Genomic DNA, 22,134 nt, shown 5'->3' on the forward strand with positions numbered 1-22,134 from the left:
GGCCCAGCACACTGTGCCGCAGGCCCCAGGAGGGCTTCCGGGCCAGACCGGGCCTGCGGGTCCTGGGGCTGCGGCGAGCGGCCGCGAGGTCCGCCGGGGCCTACCGGACCGGGTGGAGCCGGGAACGGCCGTCCGCGGTCCGGAGGCCGACCCGCGCCAAGTTCCCGGTCTGCGCGTCCCCGGGCCGGGCTCCTTCCTCGGCGCCGGGCCGGTGCTTCCCTCCCCCAGCTCCCCCAGCGGCCTGTGGCACCTGGGAGGTGTCCGACGTCGATTCCGCATACACTGAGCACCCACTATGTGCCCGGCCTTCCCCGGGCGGCGCGCGAGGGCTGCTCCCATTTGTCCAGCCAGGCTGGCGCTGTGCTCAGCCCGGTTTAGGCATGATTTCTGTCCTCACTGCAAACGTGTGGGATAGTTACTATTATAGTTATTATTTTGTACAAAAGAGAAGCTGGAGGTCCAGCGAAGTTAACTTGCCGAGAATCTCGGAGAGGAAGTGTGGGAAGACAGTGCTTACAGTTCAGTGACTGTGATAAGAAAAGCAGACAGGTACACGAGTAGCCATATGGTCAAACAGAAAGAGCTTGTGGCAACCTGGTGGAAACGAAGTTCGAATAAGCAGGTGCTTAGCAGACCCTGTTCCTCCTACCTGGCCAGGTAGTCTATGCTTCTGTGAACTGAGTTAACTAGGGCGTCATAGGACTTGGGCCGAGAGAGGAAAGGCACAGAGACAGGACAGTACAGGACTGGTCCACAAGCCTGGAGAGATGGTTTTGGTTATGAGCTGCAGAGTTGGAAGGGGCTGGAAGGCCTGGACTTCGTCATGTGGGTGGGGAACAGTGGAAGGATTTGGCGTCCTCTTAGACAAGTGGCTCCTCTCGAGCTCAGAGTTTTGGCTTCCCTGCCTGTTTGCAGTTGGCTGTTCCACCTTCCCTTTGAGTGAGTAAGGTGCTAGGCTTAGGCAGAGCACAAGCCACACAGTTCAAAGGTCCATGGACCCCACAAAAATAGTTCAAACAACAACAAAAAACCCGACCCATTGTTCAGATGTTGAACAAGAAAAACATCACTGAGGTAGATGTTTGTGCAGATGCCCTTTTGTGTAACACAGAGGTTGCAGCAGAGGGAATGGTGGCAGAGTACAAGGATACATCTGAAATAGACTCTGGGATAATCCCAGTCCGGGCTGGCCCTAAAGAAGAAGAGGCCAGAGGTATCCTCCCACAGCAGACTCTCCCTTACAACAGTTCTGCCTGTCAGAATCCATCTTCTGAGACCCACTGAAAGTCCTCAGTCAGAGCTTGTGCCTCCTGTACAGCCTGAGAAACTCTGGAGCACCATGCAGACCAGCTTTTCTGCCTCTGGTCAAGCCCTCTTGGCCCCATTTTCTGATGTGTCTTCCCACATTCTGGTTCCCAGTGACTCAGATGAGTCCACACTATTTCCTAGATGTCACTTTTATTTTACAAGTAGTCATCCACCCTTTCTTGTTAAAGAGTATCCTTCTGGAATGTAAGGAACATCTGTCTTCAGGCACTGACCAGAAGAAGCACCCATGCAGGGATCTCCAATCAGTCCTGGGGGTTGCACCTTAGATATACATGAAGGAGCTCTTCCCGTGCCCCCCGCAATGTGTTCTTCATCTCCAGTGGGCAGTCACTAAAGCCTCTGCCATTCCTAGTGGCAGGGATGTATCAGTCTTGTGATTGTTGTTGCACATGTAAAAGTCTGCCTTCTCCACCAGATTAAGTATGTCCCTGATCTCAGACAGCTCGTGTCTGAGACTGATTCATACCTTGCAGGGAGTTGAGTCCAACTCTTAATGCCAGGCATTAAGAGTCACTTCAGGACTTAGGTGATAAAGGCAAGGAGGAGCGAGGGTTCAGCACCATCCAAACAGGTTCTAGGTCAACCTGGACTATGTAAGACTTCATCACAGAAACAAAATAGTCATCTCTTTGATTGGTGAAAATTGGCAGTAATGGTAATTTTAGCTCATGAGGGAAGGGCAGTTAGGAAGGGACCAAATCAGGTTGTCCTGGAGGGAAGGGAATTGGCCATTGAGCTTATCTGTCTGTAAGAGGGGACATGAGATGCTCTTTTAAAAAGCACTTGAGCAACCCCTTGTTTGTGCCTCTCAGTTGAAGCAGCTGGAGTTTTTGCTGGGTCATCATCAGGCAGTTCCTGTGTGATTGTGACAGAAGTGCAGGCTGGGCCCTAGTAAATCTGCAGTTTATCGTTTCTCCACTAAAACGCCCCAGCAATGCTAAGTCACTGTTTATTTTGCAAAATCGCACTGTGTGTTTACCATGTGTTTAGCGCTGTGCTGTGAAAAAAAATCATGTCCACCAGGAGAGATGCTCAGTGTAGGGACATACAGGAGCTGACTGAATAGGTGGAAGGGCCAAGGTAGAAATTTGCACAGTGTGCTGTGGGGTCCTGAGCAAGGCACCTGCCAGCCTCAGGCCAGATCTTTAAACCCAAAGAGGCTGTTACTAAGGCAAGATCTGGTGCATGATATAGGATGTTCCTACTTCCAACATACTTGAGCTCCCCACTCCCAGCTTGGCTCCCCCATGTGTGGGATAGAAGGATCACAATGAGAAGAATAATGCTGGTTTCTCCTCTTTGTTGAAGATTTCTCCGTGGACAATGGCAGCTACAATTCAGGCCATGGAGAGGAAGATTGAATCACAGGCCGCTCGACTGCTTTCTCTAGAAGGCCGAACTGGGATGGCAGAGAAGAAGCTGGCTGACTGTGAGAAGACAGCTGTGGAGTTCAGCAACCAGCTGGAGGGCAAGTGGGCCGTGCTGGGAACCCTGCTGCAGGAGTACGGGCTGCTGCAGCGGCGGCTGGAGAACGTGGAGAATCTGTTGCGCAACCGGAACTTCTGGATTTTGAGACTTCCCCCTGGCAGCAAGGGCGAGGTCCCCAAGGTAGCTTTTGGGGGCCCTGGGATGGGGAGCCCAAGGGTCCATGCCTGCAAGGATGTGGGTGAGTGAGTGTGAAGTGTGGTTTTGGGTTCCTGTGACCTCTGATGATGTGGCCATGTATTTCTCTGAGCAGGAGTGGGGCAAGCTGGAGGACTGGCAGAAGGAGCTCTACAAGCACGTGATGAGGGGCAACTATGAGACACTGGTCTCCCTGGGTAAGGCCTGACACATGCCTCTGTAAGGTGGGATTTTAGAGTCCCCAGACCTCTTTGTGATATAGTTGTTTTCAGTGGTGTCTATATAGATCCCTAGATACTGTGAGCAAGGAGACTCCTCCCATGTTCTGGGGTGAAGAGTCAGGTACTCCCTTCTGTTTGGAGTAGCAGACCTAGGAAAGCAGTAGCCTCTGTCCTCACCAGGCCCAAAGTATGGACATCTCTGCTTTTACCAAGACTAAGGTGCAGGTGTGCCACAGCTCTCCAGTGTTTATAGTCCACTCCATTTTAGCGAAGGAATTGTTCTTTCACCATCAATTGGGTGGCTTTTATGTGACACATCACAGAGTGCCCCAAAGCCCTGTTACTCCAGCCCCCTCCTCTTGGCCTTACTTTCTAATCAGGAGTGTTTGGTGGACTGAGTGAGTGCACTCACAGTATGTTCTGCTCTGCAGGCATGCTGCTGCTTAGTGTGGCTCTGTATCCCGCACAGCTAGCTCTGTGGACAGATGACGCTTGGAGTGGGGTCTTTCATATGCATTGTTCAGTATGCAGTAGCACTCTCCCACCCCCTAGAGTCGACACAAGCTCGTCCCTAGACGTTGCAGCAGAATGCCTACCATTGAGAACTGCTGTTTAGTACCAGTCAAGACATTTAGTTTCTAGGCTATTAGTGATTTTACAGCTGCCTATCACCCTTTCTGATGAGAATGTGATTAACCCTGTCTTTTCTCAGACTATGCCATCTCCAAACCCGAGGTCCTCTCCCAGATTGAACAAGGCAAGGAGCCATGCACTTGGCGTCGCGCTGGCCCCAAGGTCCCGGAAGTTCCTGTGGACCCAAGTCCAGGTGAAGGGTTGGGAAAAGATCAGGGACACATCAGCTGACCAAGTGAACATAGAAAAATAAAGGTCTAGGGTTGGTGCTACTCCTCTTTCCAGAAAGACACAGTGTTTCAAATGTAACTCTTTCATGGTTGAGTCACAACTGACTTACTCAGCCATGGTGTAGAAACTGGTAATTTGTATCTTGGGCATAGATAGCAAAGCCAGAAGCAGGGTCACAGAATTAGGGCATAAGAGAAGAGGGAGTAAAGAGCTTGAGCTGCTCAAGGAGTCATCCAGTTTTAAACACTGGAAGTTTAAAAACCCATTGGCCAGCTATGTGGTCCAGTGTGACTAGAACCAGGTGTTTATTTCAGGTGACTTGGATACTGAACACAGTGTCTCACATTTCCCTGGAGCAATCAGCACCTCTTCAAGTTTAGGAAGAATAGGGATGCCAGGTTCCTACATGGAAGACCTTGCTGAGTCATTTGTAAGAGACATTGACTTTGCTAAGCCTCTGCCTCCCTTGTCTGTCCTTTGCCTGTCCTGCCACCTTGGGTTTGTCGTTTTTGATACTGTGTCACTCAGATCTTCCTGTGGTTAATTCCTACGTAGTTAATTGTGTTTTGTTGGTACCAAGGACGGTGGGTCAGCTGGATGGTAGAAAGGTGTCTACTGAGTTCGCTGCCTGGTAGGGGACACGTGTCACCTTGACTTCCAAGCCAAGGGTGAGAGGTTCCTGGTATCTGCTTTAATTTCCTAGTGTTTGTAACATGTGGTACTTTCCCTGGTGAGAACCAGTAGGATCCGAGAAACAGCCAGTTGGTAGCCCTCATTGTCAGCAGGAGTCGCATGCTGCCTTTCTTCCCTCCTCAGTCCTGGCATCTGGGTCCCTGTCCTCCTCCCACTCTTGACTGAGTCGGCCCATGCCCTTGTCGGGCCTCATCTCTTCTCTTCCCCCCAATGTCTCCATGGTCCAGTGTCTTCCCATCTGTCTTGCTCAGGCTGAGCCCTGGCTCTCTCTTTCCAAGTGCTGCTGCCCTGCAGCTCTTTTGTCCTCTTCCCCATGTCCCTTTGACGCTGGGCTTTCAGGAGTCAGGTGTTCTTCCCTCCTCTACACACCTACCACCTTGTCATCCTTCAGCCTCACTACTCGTGAAGATTACTAGAGCCATGTGGTGGTCCTGCCACTCTTGATGTTTGCCTCATCCCTTCCACTGCCCCCATCCCTAGTATGTATTCCACAGCCACTTCCTGTTTCTAGTTCTTCCAGTCCTTAGAGCCTCAAGTCCAGCAGGTCTTCAATCTGTAGGGCCTTCTCACTCTCTCCTCGTCCTCCTGTCCTGTGGCTATCACTGCCTCACACACTCTCTCACTTTCCCTCTATTTATTCTATCTACTTGCCAAAGCCGTGATCTCAGAGAAATCATCTGCCTGCTCTGCACCTGCATGCAGGCAGCTGCCAGTGGCAAACCCCTAACCCTACAGCCAGCCTCATCTGGTATTCCTGACCAACATCTGCCAGTAGTCACCAGCATTATCTCAGTTGCCTCACTAGCTCAGGCTGGCCAATTATGACTCAGAGACCAAACCTAGCCCTATTTATAGAGAGCTCACAACCAACAATTTCAGTAGATATTAAAAGATCACTTTTAATTTTAAAAACCTACTCTTGCAGGGAAGGGCTAAAGAGATGGATCAGTGGTTAAGAGCACGTGTTGCTCTTGTAGAGGACCCAGGTTCTTTTCCCAGCACCCACATGGTGTTTCACAACCATCTGTAACTCCATTCTAAGGAATCTGATACCTTCTGCATCAAGCACACATGTGCATGTATAAATCTAAACTCTATCCATATATGGATATATTATATATATATCATAGGTATGATATATATATAATATATATTAGGGTTTTTTGGTTTTTATTTTTTTAAGAAAAAATTCTCATGGCCCTCTGACTCCTGGTGCCCTGCCTGTTCTGTGCCTGCTGCTCTGCTTACCACTCTGTGGTCTTTGGATATTTTTTGATATCCCTTCTGCCTGGCCCAAGAATCTGCCCTTATGCCACCTTCTCAAAGGCAGCAGACATTCCCGCTCTTGATCGACTGCCCCACTTCCCTGGCCTCCAGTCAAGCTTCAGAGGGAGCATATACGTTTCCAAGTCATCCCTTTTAATCTGGGTGCCTCCTCCACTAATCCTGACTATCTCAGACTCCAGTAACTGCTGGTGCCAAAATGCCGGCCTTCCTCATTGTGTCTGGAGTGTTTGCCCCATAACTCACTGTCTTAATCCATTCTCTGTTATTACTGAATACCATAGACTGGGTCATTATAGATTCCCCCACAATCCTAGCCTGGAGGCTGGAGAGTTAAGGTCAAAGGGGCCATATCTGGTGTGACCCTTCTTGATGAAAGCAAGAAAGGATATCCCATTGTGGGACAGCAAATCTTCCTTCCCCTTGTTACAAAGCCACTCAGGCTATTTTGGGGGATCCCACACTCATGACCTTATCTAATCCTGATTGCCTCCAAAGGCTCCGCCTCTAATGCCATTAACAAGAATCAAAGGACTAAGTTTCCAGCACAGGGATTCCAGGGACACACCCAACCATAGCATTACTTCCTGAAGTCATGTCTTTGGAGACACAGGACAACTTCATCTCCTGTGGTTCCTGCCCCACCCCTGATGTCCTCCCTTTGCTGTTTCCTGTGGCCTTGGGACCTTTCTGAAATGGTGTCCCCCTCATCCTCACAGTCCCTTCCTCATGACAGCTCAGGTCTCAGCACCTATGCCTAGGTGTGTGCTCCTAGCTTGACTTCTGCCTGAATTTCCCACACCCCACTGCCTACGCTGTGTCTCCACTTGGATGGCCCATAGATAGCCATGGCAAGTGTATCCAAGGCAAGCTAGTAACCTCTCTTTGAAACCCATTCTTCCCTCATTCTCCTTGGCTTCTCCATCCATCCAGCTGTAAGCCAAAACCCCAAGTTCTCTGGCCCTCTGTTTACAACACATCCACTTTCTTCTTAGCCCTCCCACTCAGTTATCTAGACTGCTTCCAAGCCTCAGTCTCTTGCTGAGAGATTGCCATCATTGGTCCTGCCCTTAGCCCCTACAGTCTGCTTGGACCCAGCAGAGAGCCGCGTAAAATGCACATTCTAACTTTTCATCCAGTCTCCACAGCCAGCCATCCTCCCATTTTCCTATCTTTCTGCTCTCATCCCACTGTCCTCTAAGCTCTTTGTTGAGCATTCAGGCTTCTGGTCCCAAATCCCTGAATGATAGACTTCTTCAGAGCCACTGCAGGGAGGCCTCTGAGTGGGACTTTCCTCAGATTTCCCATCTAATATTCTAGTCTCTTTGTTCCAGGTGTTGTGCATTTATCTATTCTTTATATGCATGTCCTCCCTCCCATTTAGAAATCTCAGACGATAAAAAGTATGTTATTGTTCATGGAATAAATCCATACTCGAAATATTTCATAACAGATTAGGAATTCAGGAAGTGGTTTTGAGTGTATGCTCAGTCCATCCTTTAAGATGTGTCTATGGTTTGGTATTTGGAATGTGTCTCTGATGTCATTAGCTGCCTTTGCAGACTCAGTCAGTCTCTGTTGCTGGATTTTTTTTGTCTTTTCTTTTTTTTTTGCTCTTTTAGTCTTTTGGGGGTCTGCCACCTAGCTCCCAAATAAGTCACACAGAAACTTTTTTTTTCTTATAAATGCCTTAGCCTCTCTTTTTCTAGCCAGCTTTTTTTTTTTTTTTAACTTAAATTATCCCGTCTACCTTTTGCCTCTGGGCTTTTTCCTTTTCTTACTTCTGTGTACCTTCCTTTCACTCTGACTGGCTGAGAGGCTGGCCCTCGAGTCCTCCTTCCCTTGTTCTCTTGCTTCCCTACCCTCTCCTTATTCTCTTTACTCTCTGCCTGCCAGCCTCACCTATCCTTTCTCCTGCCTTGCTATTGGCCGTTCAGCTCTTTAATAGACCAATTGGGTATTTTAGACAGACACAGTAACACAGCTTCACAGAGTTAAACAAATGCAACATATAAGAATGCAACACATCTTTGCATCATTAAAGCAGATGTTCCACAGCATAAACAAATGTAACACATCTTAAAATAATATTCCACAACAAGTCCCATTCTTCTTGCAGTTACTACTTGCCCTTGTGTTTTGGAAAGCCAAGATAAATGTCATTTTATTTTTACTCTGTATTTCACATTTGTCTGTACTAACATATTAGGGTGTTGCTGCTGCGGAAGACAGTCCTGCTGTTTTAGTTCAGGCCTTCCAGCCATGGCCTCAGTACTTGTGTTAGAGGCAGGGCCTATTGCACCTGGACCAGGCTTTTCAGGTGCTTGATATTTGAAAAACAACTGTTTAGCTGGGTGCGACACGTCCCTGTAATCTCAGCATTTGAAAGAAGATGACTCTTGAGATCAGCTAGGAGTACATTAGTGAAGCCTCTCAAACAAGATAAAAGAAAAATCTGGGCATAGTAATGTATGCCAGTGTTTTGGAGGCTGAGACAGATGGATTGCAGTGAGGTCCAGGTCACCCAGGGCTACATAGTAAGACCCTCTAAAAATGAAACAGCAACAACAAAAGAAGAAACTGTTGCAGTGTATTTTCCAGTAATGTCTTTTTTTCACTGCCAAAAGCAGCATGGTAGTGGCATCCTTGAGCACATCTTTGTATCAACATGGAAATGTTTCTTTGGAGCAGACTAAGGTGCTTCCCTGTGTCAAGTCTTGGTGACCCCTTGCAGACCACTGCTCTCCCCAGAATCAGCAGAAGCCTCTTCCATCAGCATTATGAAATGTGTTTCTGACAGCTTTTCATAATTAGCATTTGACGAGGCAGGCGTGAAATTGTATCTCAGTTTAATTTCTGTTTCTCCAACAGAATATCATAGCACACAGAGGAAAAAAGAGTCTATTCACCTCAGGGCAAACAGAAAGCAGAGCAAAGATATTGTCTTAATTTTTTCTTCTTTAGAAGATTTATGCAGGCGGATCTCTGTGAGTTCGAGACCAGTCTGGTCTACAAGAGCAAGTTCCAGGACAGGCTCCAAAACCACAGAGAAACCCTGTCTCGAAAAGGCAAAAAAAAAAAAGATTTATGTATATGAATGTCTTGTCTGCATTTATGTGTGTGCACCATACAGAGGCCAGAAGAGGGCATCATATTCCCTCTAGAACTAGAGTTAGGGACTGTTGTGAGCCACCATGTGAGTGCTGGGAACTGAACCTGGGTCCTAAGCAGCTGAGCCATCTCTGCAACCCCTTTGAATATTTTTAAGTTACACTTTAAATTTAGGGGTGTGGGTGTGCATGTACACAAGGAAGTCAGAGGACAGCTTATAGGATACGTTCTCTTGTCCCGTGTGGATCCTGGGGATCAAACTCAGCAGCTACACACTGAGCCATCTCACCAACCCATGTATTTTCCAAATACATTTTTTAAGGTTTTTTAAATGTAAGTCCTTAATCCATCTAGAATTAATATTTATATAGGCTGCAAAGGAGAATTTAAAATTTTTCCATGGGCACAGTGGCACATGTCTCTAACCAACTGGGAGTGTAGGCAGGAAAGTCAGAAACACTTTTTTTTGTTTGTTTGTTTGTTTTTTTGAAATAGGATTTCTCTGTGTATCTTTGGCTGTCCTGGAAATCACTCTGTAAACCAGGCTGGCCTCAAACTCACATAGAGCTGCCTGCCTCTGCCTCCCAAGTGATAGGATTAAAGGCATGCGCCACCACTCCCAGCCAAAAATCGGAAACTCAGTATCATCCTTGACTGCTGAGAAAGCTGGAGGGATGGCTAACAGGCCCTGCCCAAAATACTGCCACCAAGCCTAGGGACCTGAGTTTGATCCCTAGGACCCACATGGTAAGAGAGAACCAACTCCTGAAAGTTTCCCTCTGACCTCTACACATATGGGCACTGGCACTCACACACACACATACGCAATAATAATAAATGTTTAAAAACTAATTGGAGACAGGCTTAAAATACATGAGACCCTGACTCAAAGCATATGTTAATTAGTAAATACTCCTGTCCTGGCTGGTTTGTAATATCACCTCCAACTTGAACTAGTTTCTGCATAGCCACAAGGCTGTTGGAGGGCTCTTTGTTCTCTCTGTTGCTCTGTCTCTACCAACACCACATTGTTCAGCTCCTCCAAACCTTAACTAGTGGGTCAAACCTGCCCTGCTTGCTCTTTGAACTGTTCTGCTGTTGTTGGATCTTTGTTCTTTGATATACATTTTGGAATCTTTATGTTCTCAAGAAAAGTCTTCTTGGGAGCATGCGTGAATTGTATTCGTTTGCTTTATAAATTAACTTCTGGAGAATTGCCATCGTTACAACTCTGGGCTTTTCTGTCCACAGGAAGATTCATTTATCGACAGTTTCTTAGGTGGTTGGATAAGGTTTCACAGTCTTGTTCTGGTAGTTGTTTCCCAAAAAAATAGAGTTTTCTTTAAACTTAATTTTGTGTTTTATATAGTTGTGACAGGGATACTTGTGATATGCGTTGACTTCATTAGGATAAAAAATGCTGCTCTTGTTAGGTAAGGTGAGTCATCTGTTTAGACATCTTTGGTTCTTTAACCTTTACAAAAAGTCATGGCGGTGCTAGGGATAGAGCCCAGGGACTTGTACAACATTATTTCTGCTCTAACAATAAGATGTTGTGGAATAGACACCTTTGCTGCTAATGTTTCTTTTTATCAAGTGGTTTGTTTTGTTTTCAGCACTAAAGATGAAACTCAGGGCCTTGCTCATGGCATTCTCTCACTGAGCTATATCCCAGCCTCCTTTTAAGTTTATACTAGATTTTTCACCTGACATGGCACCCCCTGAGCTGCCCAGGCTTGCCTTGCCTGCTAAGCACTGGAAGTGTTAGCTGGGAGGAGAGTTCTTGTCTTAAAGGAAAGAATTCATCAGAAGGGCTCAGCTTAAGCTATGATTTACTTAGCACAATTAAGCAAAGTCATAGTGTGTTCCATATAGCTGGGAATAAGCTGACCCAAGGGTGGGTAGCTGAAAAGATCTTGCACTTGTTATTTTTGTAAGAAGTGTTATGAATATTTATGAGGTGCATAGCCTATTTGTGTGATAAGGTAACCTTTTCCTTCCCAAATCATGCTACACTGGAGCACATTTCTAGGGCATTTCTTCCCATGCTCTTTTTTAGAAACCCACTAAAGAGATCAAAAATCACAATATCAATGGTATTTTGAAACCTGGGTCCTGGGAGGGTACATATCCTTTGTTAGTTCACATGTGTGGCAACTGGGGAAATGCCCCCTCCTTCTAGTTTTACTATACTGGGAATAACCTAATTGCAGTCTAAGAATGTTCAGCCACAAAGTGGCATTTTGAACATAGACCCAGCTACCAAGATAACGGATTCCATTTCCTTGGTTACCTCACACCTGAAGCCTGCCTACTGAGACTCAGGATTACAGGTGTGTGTCATCATATCTGGCTTGGAATTTTCTTTAAAGTGTCTTCTAAAGAGGGCTGGAGAGATGGCTCAGTGTTTAAGAGCACTGGCAGCTCTTCCACAGGACTCGGGTTCAATTCCCAGCACCCACATGGCAGCTCACAACTGCTTGTAACTCCAGTTTCAAGGGACCCAATGCTCTCATATTAAGCAAAACTCCAGTACACATGAAATAAGAAAAAAAAATATTCTCAAGGGCCAGGCATGGTGGTGCACACCTTTAATTTGGGAGGCAGAAGCAGGTAGATGTACATAACAAGAGTCAAGTAAATCTGTGGTCTAAGTAGCAAGTTCCAAGCCAGCCAAGACCACATAGTGAGACCATGTCTCAAAAAAAACAAAGTATCTAGCTGGGTGGTGGTGTACATCTTTAATCCCAGCACTTGTGAGGCAAGGGTAGATGGATCTCTTGTTCAAAACCTGCTTGGTCTACAGAGTGAGTTCTAGGATAGCCAGGACTGTAACGTCCATACTACTAAGTGTATTACAGTCCTGTTCGCCTGTACTACATGTACTACGATATGACACCTATACCTTACAGTCTGCTTTATGGGAAGGTTGGTGAGCCAGGCAAGGGCCTGGGGATTGAAACACACACACAGACACACAGAGACAAGAGACACGGGTCATCCTTGAAACAAGAATGTCAACTTTATTGTGTACCAGGGTAGCTTATATATAGTGCCTTCCCTGACAAATGGCCATGCCCTAGGTCTCAGGATTGTTCAGCTGCAAACCACCAGAGACCACTCCCCTGCCATCAGGGTCTTATACTCAGAGCAGCTGCAAGCACAGGAAAACTGGCAGGCAAAGGGTCGTAGAAAATTCAAGGTCTGGGTGTCCACAGTCCCCAGCACAGGACTACACAGTGAAACCCTGTTGTTAAGACTACTCTTTCTGCTCTTCCAGAGGACCCAGGTTCTGTTCCCCAGCATCCGTGTCAGGCAGCTTAAATTATTTTAGACTATCCTATTTAATCAGCAATTTATTACATAATTTTAAATAAAATACAGTTTTATGGCATAGCTGTGTACACCTATAATCATGACATTCAGGAGGTAAGAGTATCAGAAATTTGAGACTCCCATCATGAGGTCCTGTCTCAAAAAACGCAGGCTGAGGATATAACTTTGTGATAGAGCTCTTGCCTAATATGCAAGGTCCTAGTGCTGCCTTTGGCACCATGGACACATGCATACCCGTACCCTTCTACTTGTATTTAGCCAAAACTTGTGGATGGTTTTGGGGCAGTTGTGTGGAAATCCAATATAGAGACTTGCATGCACATGGTCACCAAGCACTTTAGCTTATCTCCTAGCCGGAAGTGTTTATTTTGGACAAGTATTATTATCAAACATAGAGGGTTCCTTTTGGTTTGGGGTTTGTTTGTTGTTTTTTTTGTTTTGTTTTGGGGTTTTTTGAGACAGGGTTTCTCTGTGTAGTCCTGGCTGTCCTGGAACTAGCTCTTATAGACCAGGCTGACCTCAAACTCACAGAGATCTGCCTCCAGAGTGCTGGGATTAAAGGTGTGCGCCACCACCACTCGACCTCCTTTTATTTTTTAATAGTGTGATTTTTCTGCATCACACATAATATGAAAATATCCAAGAACAGGATGATGAAGTAGCTAGAATGTAGTGAACAACTTGGATGCCAAACACCTAGCATGAGAATTGAGCACCACTAGAACCTTCCAGAGTCTGAGTCCCTTCCAAGTCCTAGCCCTTTTTATTAACAAACAGAAATCGGGCGCTAAGCAGATCATTCCCTACCTTTCTTTATATTATTATTTTCTGTGTGTATTACCAAAAACCATTGTTTGTTTTGGCCTAGTTTTAGAGTTTTTATGAATGCTACCATGGTGCAGATTTTCTTACATTTGTGCTTGAGCCCTCTGTGTTGATAGAAAACCAATAACTTACTCATTTCCATGATTTCCCTTTCAAAGTTTTTAATTAACACATTGCATTTACTTCTTTTATTGTTGGGGAGTAGTTGCATTTTGTCTATGTTTTGGGTTATTTGGGGTTAGTTGTGGGTTTGGGTTTGGTTTGGTTGTTTTGCTATAAGGACATGCTGTTGTGAAAATTCTTAGGCATTTGCAAAGGTTTCTCTATTGTAGACCTGGAAGTGACAACTGTAATGTCAAAGTGGCCCTGAAGTGGAGTTATCAGCAGGCCCTGGGGCTCCTGCCTCATCCAAAAGGTGTTTTTATTTCTGACCATTGTATGGGAGTGAAATGGCTTTGAGTGCACGTGAGATGGAGCACTGTGTGCTGTGTTCATGGGCCAGTCTTCTGCTTGTCTGCTTAGTTGTTCTTCTTATTCATTTGTAGTTCTTTACATGTATAAATATGAATCTTTGTGTGTGTACTGATACTTTCTCAAGTTGAAGTGGTTTATTGTTTTGTGTGCTGGAGCTGGAACTCCGGGCCATATATACAATAGGAAGTCCTCTTCTGCTAAACAGTGTGCTCCATGCTGTATTTTAAAACCCAGATGCTTCTCAGGCCACTTTACTTAGATTTGATAGTCTTTCCCTGCATTCATGAGTCTTTTGTGTCTCCAGTAATTAAGAAATATTTCCCAGTTTCCAGATCGTAAAGTCTTGTATTTCCTATTGAAAGTGTCAAGCTTTGCTTTACATATTCAAGTCCTTAGCCCAGCAGGATTAGGTTTAGGCTTTTTGCTGAGCAGCAGAGAAGACCTTGGTACTTTCTTACTAGCACTTTGTTTTTTTTTTCCTGTACCATTGTGAGAAAACTTTCACTGCCTAATCAAGTGCCATGAAAAATACAAGTGGGGTTTTGAAATTGCAAAGTATTGACACTTTTCACTCTCATAGAGTCACATTATACTTGATGACCTTCAGTCCTTAGGATATCTCACTAAGTTTTCATAATTTTATGCTCAAAAGGTCTTATACTTTTTCTTTATATTTCTATGTTCCATGTGTACTTTGGTTTTTTTGTTGCTGTTGCTGTTTTAATTGCTATGCTTAATGGTATCTTGTTTTAACTAGCAGTGTCTGTCTGTTTATTGCTGATTTATGGGGACTAGAGGCAGGAAACACCCCTCCCATCTAGCAGGAGCTCTGCGGAGATGCTGTTTTCAGTCCTCTGCCCTTCACACAGCTGCCTCTGATAGTGTGAAGTAACACACCACACTGGAGAGATGAGGATCAGGAGCTAGAACAGCGTAGTCCCTGGACCACTGGCTTCCTCCTGAGACAGGTGTCTTCAACTTCTCTGCTAGGAACAGACTCCAGCCAGCCCAGGTTAACTTCTGATACTAGGGTCATTGTAAAAATGTTCTTTGTCCACAGATGAACGTGAAAATCTGAATTATCATCATAAAAATAGCTTAGCTGAGCCACTTTCCTCCTTTGTTTCTTGTGTTAAGATCCGTGACAGGAGAAAAATAGCAATTGTTTGGCTCCTCAGAAAAGGTAGTTGTGAGGCCAGGTGTGGTGGTGCACAACTTTAAGACGAGCTCTGGGAGACAGGCAGGCAGATTTCTCTTGAGTTCAAGGCCAGCCTGGTCTACAGAGTGAGTTCCAGAACAGTTAGGTATACAGGTCTACACAGAGAAACCCTGTTTCGAAAAAACAAAAAAGAAGGAAAGAAAGAAAGAGCAGTTGCTTCTCATTTGTTGACATTTCTAGAAATCTTGCTGAAATTCTTATTAATACTAAATAACTTTTCTAATAATTGTCTAATTCCACTTTTTTTTTTTTTTTTTTTTTTGGTTTTTCGAGACAGGGTTCCTCTGTATCTTTGGAGCCTGTCCTGGAACTCCCTTGGTAGACCAGGCTGGTCTCGAACTCACAGAGATCCGCCTGCCTCTGCCTCCCGAGTGCTGGGATTAAAGGCGTGCGCCACCACCGCCCGGCTTAATTCCACATTTTCTGAGAAATTAATTACATCATTAATTAATAAAGATGTATTGGTTTTTGTTTTCAAATCTGTAATGACTTCAGTAGAAAATAGGCACCCTAGTGTGATATAGATGTAATAGTGGGTACCCTAGTGATGTACGTGATAATGGGCACTCCAGTGATTCATAATAAATAAATAAATATTACAAAAAAAAAAGAATTCCATTCACAGTGTGCTCCTTACCATGCTAACCTCAGCTGCATCATGCTCAGACCGTCAGGGTCTCTCCTTTCTCCTCGTTCTTTTACTAGAGATGAACTAGCTTAATATTCTTTTCAGCAAACTAATCTTATGTTCTCCGCATTGTTTTCCCATACCCCACTTTACTAACTCCACTCTCATACCTTTCCTCCTCTCTCAAACTGGGAATTAAACCTAGGGCTTCCCATATGCTAGGCCAGTACTCTCTACCTAGCACTGTGTGCCCAGCTGTTTTTGTTTGTTTGATTGATTTTGCTTATTCCCCACTTCTTGAGGCAGGGTCTCAGAACCATAAATAATGTGCTTATGATCCTCTCCCACTGCCTGCCAAGAAGCTGGGACTAGAGGCCTGAGCACAGGGCAGCTTCCTTCTGCTCTTTAAAGGCTTTTGTTTTGAGGCCAGCCTAGTCTACACAGTGAATTCCAGGACAGCTGAGGCTACATAGAGAGACCCTGTGTTAGTGTTCAGGCATTTGTACTGGCCTGCCTTTAGGGTCCTGACAGGATACGTCCTCAGCTGCAGCCACTAGGGGCACCTCCTGTGTGCATTTGCTACCTTCCCTTTTAAAAGGTCGACCTTACCCACCCCCATCTCTCTCTCTCTTCCTTTCTCTTCTGCCACTCTTGTCTCTGCCCACTTTTCTGTCCCTTCTCTTTCCTCTTCCTATGTGAGCTTTGTTACATGGCATGACTTATCTTTGCGGCATTTTTTTAATTACAACACCCTGTCTCAAATAAATTAAATAAATAAGTAAATGAAGGCTTTTGTTGTTGGTATTGCTTCATTTGTGATACTTTGCATTACCTGACTAGCCCATTAATTTTCATTTCATCTTTTCTGCTATAAATATGCAAAAGTATGTGTATGTAGGAGCTGGTGGAGTGCCTGCTAGCTCAAGGAGCCATCAGTCCAATCCCCAGCACTACATATAAAAAAAAAAAAAAAAGGATGGTGGTACATTCAGGTAATCCCAGGATTTGGGAGGTAGAAGCAGATGGATCAGAAGTTTAAGTTCAGGCTGGAGAGATGGCTCAGTGGTTAAGAGCGTTGTGGCTGCTCTTCCAGAGGACCTGAGTTCAATTCCCAGCAACCACACAATAGCTCACAACCATCTGTAATGAGATCTGGTGCCTCTTCTGGCCCACAGGCGTACATGCATGTTCCTCACTCCATCCCCTAATTGAATTGCTTTCCTTTACCTCTGGACTCTTTCTTTTAAGCTCATGCAGGGTAAGATGGAGTTAAGAGGTCAAGCATTCCTTATTACATACAAATGAGAGTAAAACTCCAGGGCAGCTAGGACTTACCCTTGGATCAGCTCTAGCCCTGAACCTGTCTGCGTGTTTTTCCTTCTCACCAACCCACGCACCCTATGCCATGGCTGTCTTGCACTCCTTGATCGTATATACATGCAGCTCAGGCCTGAGGGCTCACGTGCTCTCCTTTTCCTAGGCTCCGGTGCTCCAGTTCCTGCCCCTGACCTCCTGATGCAGATCAAGCAGGAAGGGGAGCTCCAGCTGCAGGAGCAGCAGGCTCTAGGTGTGGAAGCCTGGGCAGCTGGACAGCCAGATATTGGGGAAGAGCCCTGGGGCCTCAGCCAGTTGGACTCTGGGGCAGGAGACATCTCCACAGATGCTACCTCTGGTAAGTAATTGAGACAAGGGAGCAGATTCTGGCATGAGTTTTAGGGACTGAAGGTAGAGGATGGGAAGGTGCCTAAAAGCATATGAGGAACTGTGAGCTCTCAGAAGATCTAGCCTAGGGGTTGCAAAGAGGGCTCAGTGATTAAGAGCACTGAGTGCTCTTCCAGGGACACAAGTTCAATTCCCAGCACCCACATGGCAGACTGTCATAAGGGGATCTGATGGCCCCTTCTGGCCTCTGAGGGTACAAGGCATGCATATGGTGCACAGACATACATGCAGGCAAAACACCCATCTGTATAATATAAAAATAAATCTTAAAAAGAAGAAAAAAAAATCTGGCCTGACAAGAAGTTTTTCAAACCTTCCTTGAGGCATAGGCTCGCCTTTTGTTGGAGAAGGGTGAGTTGATAACATCTGACTTTTCCAGTGCTTCAGAGAAGGGAGCAAAACACACTGACTTCAGAGAGGCCAATGCACATGGACATTCAGAGCAGGGCTTTCAGGGTTTTGCTGCCCTGCCTCACCCTCCCTCAGTTTTCATGTTCACTATTCTCCCATGTCCATGTCCTTCCCCTAACCCACAGGCTACAATTTCTCTTCCTTACAGGTGTCCATTCCAACTTTTCAACCACCATCCCGCCCACTTCCTGGCAAGCAGATCTCCCTCCCCACCACCCCTCTTCAGCATGCTCAGATGGGACACTGAAGCTCAACACAGCAGCATCCACAGAAGGTACAGGAGTGGCAGGAAAGGAGAATGAATGCCTGGCCTGGGAGCCTTTTCTTACTGGTCAATTGTCCCATCCTTCCAGCCACCATGCACTGAGTCTGATCTTACAGCTCGCTGTGCCTTCTGCTCTCTTCTCCTTCAGAACTCTCTGATTTGAACAGCCTTTCTTGAGGATGCCGATACTTTTTATAGATATAGATAGTTCCTTTTCTGTAGAGTTAGCCAATCTATTCAAATAGTTCCCCTCCCCCCAGGCAACCTGTGGCTCCTATGGCACAGATGCAAACAGACTGAGCTAAAACCACTTCCTAGATATCAGTGCTGCCAAAGACAGCGGAAGCCAAAGTTGGAAAGAACAACTCTCACATTCTTGTATTCATTCTCTTGTTTGAAGGCCAATTATTAATATTAATAAAAATTTCTGTCATCTTTTGCCACCCATAAATACACTAAAAATCCAATAACAAGCCTATATATATATTTATATAAAGTCAAACAGTTCTATTTGTTCAGTAACATTTTGGTCATCAGGTAACTGCAGTTACTGTGTACCAGATAGCATGCTGAGGTACCTTTAGATGTGTTGTCCAAGCTAACCCTGTTGCCCTGTGGAGTTGGGCATTCGCAGTGGAGCTGTGGTTAAGAAATGTGTCTGACAGCTGTACATAGTCCCAGATACCTCAGAGGCTAAGCTTGTGCTTCTGCATTATTTTTAGTACATGGCCATCACATTCAGAATCCCTTTCTTAGAATAAACTCATGATTTAACAGCCAAAGAAAGGGAAAACAGAATCTGGGGACGAAATTTAGGGTTGCTTTTACAGTACGGAAGTCACCGGGCCAGATGAAGCTTTTGGCTAGCCTCTCAAACAGGACAGATTGCTCGTTTGAGCTGTGGTGTTCCGATGGGGCTGACCCTTTGTCCTTTAATCTTGTCCAGAATGATCTCTGCTCTTTTCTCTTCTCAGCAGACGTAAAAATTGTCATCAAAACAGAAGTCCAGGAAGAGGAGGTGGTGGCCACACCTGTGCATTCCACCGACCTGGAGGCTCATGGGACTTTGTTTGCACCAGGCCAAGCTGCAAGATTCTTTCCTAGCCCTGTCCAGGAAGGAGCCTGGGAAAGTCAGGGCAGTTCTTTCCCTAGCCAGGACACGGTGCTTGGGCTGCGGGAGCCCACTAGGCCAGAGAGGGACATTGGTGAGCTCAGTCCTGCCATAGCACAGGAAGAGGCACCTCCTGGGGATTGGCTCTTCGGTGGTGTACGGTGGGGCTGGAATTTCCGGTGCAAACCTCCAGTGGGCCTGAACCCAAGGACGGTGCCTGAGGGGCTCCCTTTTTCCTCTCCTGACAATGGAGATGCCATCTTGGACCCCAGCCAGGCCTCAAGACCCTTCAACGATCCCTGCAAATATCCCGGCCGGACAAAAGGCTTTGGTCATAAGCCTGGACAGAAGAAACACCCAGCAGCGCCGCCCGGAGGCCGGCCCTTCACCTGTGCCACATGCGGAAAGAGCTTCCAGCTGCAGGTGAGCCTGAGTGCTCACCAGCGCAGCTGTGGACTGCCTGACGGGGCGGGCACGGGGGCAGCTTCTACCGCTACTGGAGGTGGAGGTGGCAGTGGTGGTGGCGGCGGAGGCAGCAGCGGAGGCGGGGGTAGCGCACGGGACAGCAGCGCCCTGCGATGCGGGGAGTGTGGCCGCTGCTTCACTCGCCCCGCACACCTCATCCGCCACCGCATGTTACACACTGGCGAGCGGCCCTTCCCTTGCACCGAATGTGAGAAGCGTTTCACAGAGCGTTCCAAGCTTATCGACCACTACCGAACGCACACTGGTGTGCGGCCTTTCACCTGCACAGTGTGTGGCAAGAGCTTCATCCGCAAGGACCACCTCCGCAAGCACCAGCGCAACCACCCGGCAGTGGCCAAGGCGCCTACCCATGGGCAGCCACTCCCACCACTGCCAGCTCCTCCCGACCCCTTCAAGAGCCCCGCAGCCAAAGGACCCATGGCTTCCACAGACCTTGTGACTGACTGGACTTGTGGCCTAAGTGTCCTGGGACCCACTGATGGTGGAGGGGACCTGTGAGGGCCCCCAACCCTTCTGTGGTCCCTGCAGGCCACAAATGTACAAAGTCCCGTGTGCAGACAGCAGGGTGGCCAGAAAGCTCAGAAGCAAAGAGGGAGACTTGGCAGAGAATCAAATTTCCCTGTTGCTGAATGATCATTGGAAAGAAACTATCAATACAGCCTCCACCTAGAGAGTAGGGTTCTGACTGTGAGACTGAGCACCTTAGTAGAATCCTAAGTAATTTAATTACAAACCCATTTTTGTTTTTCTCTTTAATTCTTGAGAAAAAAAAGATGGAAAATAGTAGCAACACCAGTTGAAGTTCTGAGGTGTACTTGTGGCTTTCAGTGTTATGTGTCCACCTTGTCTTACTGGTGTTGGAAAGGTGGTCAGTGGGAAGACCAGGCAAAGGCATTCCCAGCCTTGGACCATACAGTCCTATGGCAGGTGAGTTCCCATTCTGTCCAGGCAGCTGGTCTGAACCTTAGGCCCTGGGTGATGAGGGCACTGGGGCCTAGACAGCTTCCACTCAGCAGTAAGGACTCCTTACTTTCTGAAAAGACCCTAATGCCCAGCCCTGACTTTTCCCTTTTTGAGCCATCGGTGGTACCTGTCCAAGGTACTACATTCACTGTAGTAGTGACTCCTGGGCCTGGCTAGGAAGAGTCGTATTGCGCTGTAGTAGTGTTAGATCTGGACAGTGTTGGGCCCTTGAACATGAGGTCACAGAAAGCCAGGGCCACCCATCTTGGGCTATGTCTGTTATCCATAGATGCTTCTCTTGGCTGCCCATTGTGCAGTATGTTCGTTTTCAAAATGGTTCCACCTCACATTGGGAAGCAGCAGATGGGTGGTTCTTTTTAAAGAAAAAATAAAGGGCTCAAAGGGGACACAGCATCTAACTACAAGTACTGTGTGTTCTAGGAACTGGGAAGAGCTCCAGCTGAGTCTCAGCTCTCATGGAACACCAGTTTAGGGAAGGAGAGGTTTTTGAGGTCCTGCCCTCTTAAAAAATTTGTCCCACACAAATGGATCAGATCATCAAGACACAGAGAACGGCCTCAGCAGCTCAAGCTGGACGGCCCCCAGTATGTGTGCTTCCGCATGACTAGACACACAGGTAGTTGGAATGCCAGGTAACCGGGTAAGTGGCTTCCTCAGGCTTGCCTGGATTATCTTCACAATGGAATTAGAGCTAGGTCCAAGTTTCTGTCAATACAGTGCTATCCCCACCACACATAGCCATTCCCATTTTGTTAAAGCAGCCACTGGTCCTCTTCCCCAAGTGGGTAATGACTCCCTGAAGAGGGCAGAGACCATGGTGCCCATTCAACTCCCTTCTGCGTACTTTTATTAGAAATAGACTAGTTAAGAAGATTGTTTCTATGTACTGTATATTTTGTACCTGTTTACACTTCTAATATTGATATAACTGATATTTTGAAAAACAAATGAACAGAAAACATTCTGTTAAAATAAAACCTAACCAGCACCAAGGCTGTTTGATGGATCCATTCTTAGACATTTGGCCATTTTCCCTGCTGCTTCTAAACAGCTTCTCTAGGAGGCCAAGCCCCAAGCCCACAGCTAACACTTGGCCACTCTGGGAACATGAGAAGGTGATTTCAGGGCAGTTTGGCTCCCTGGAGATAAACTGGATTTTGGAGAGAGAATCAAGACCTACCAATCACATTGCTACAGACTGTAAATACAGTTTATATACTTTAGTTTACTCTGAGATGGTATTCAGGAAGATAGGATACTCTTGGAGAAAACTATGGAATATCAAGAAAATGGATGTAAGCTATTGAGCCCTCCCACCCTTCCTTGCCTGGAGAGGTGGCAGTACCTCTAGATGCAGCCTGGTCTTGCTGCTTCCAGTGGCATTTCTGCCATACTCCCACCCACGGGCTAATCAGTGTTGACATTTTACCTCACGCTTTTGGAATTTTTCATCTTGTCATAATTTTTTAAGGAAAAGAAAAAAAATATTTTGGGGGCTGGAGAGATGGCTTAGCAGTTAAGAGCAGTTGTTGCTCTTGCAGAGACCCA

General features: G+C 46.4%; 1 protein-coding gene across 1 annotated transcript in view; it reads left to right on the top strand.

Moving 5' to 3' along the window:
• The window catches only part of Znf746 (zinc finger protein 746), a 22,131-nt gene extending 559 nt beyond the window's left edge, over nt 1-21,572 (top strand). Inside the window, exons 2-8 of the mRNA XM_013355519.1 lie at nt 8-404; nt 2,638-2,937; nt 3,068-3,149; nt 3,886-3,999; nt 17,088-17,279; nt 17,889-18,014; nt 18,983-21,572. Coding sequence (XP_013210973.1) covers nt 8-404; nt 2,638-2,937; nt 3,068-3,149; nt 3,886-3,999; nt 17,088-17,279; nt 17,889-18,014; nt 18,983-20,100 — 2,329 coding nt within the window. The 3' untranslated portion in view covers nt 20,101-21,572. The remainder of the gene's footprint in view (nt 1-7; nt 405-2,637; nt 2,938-3,067; nt 3,150-3,885; nt 4,000-17,087; nt 17,280-17,888; nt 18,015-18,982) is intronic.
• The last annotated feature ends 562 nt before the right edge of the window (nt 21,573-22,134 follow it).

The sequence above is a fragment of the Microtus ochrogaster genome, unplaced genomic scaffold, assembly GCF_000317375.1.
Source record: "Microtus ochrogaster isolate Prairie Vole_2 unplaced genomic scaffold, MicOch1.0 UNK153, whole genome shotgun sequence".
NCBI lineage: Eukaryota > Metazoa > Chordata > Mammalia > Rodentia > Cricetidae > Microtus > Microtus ochrogaster.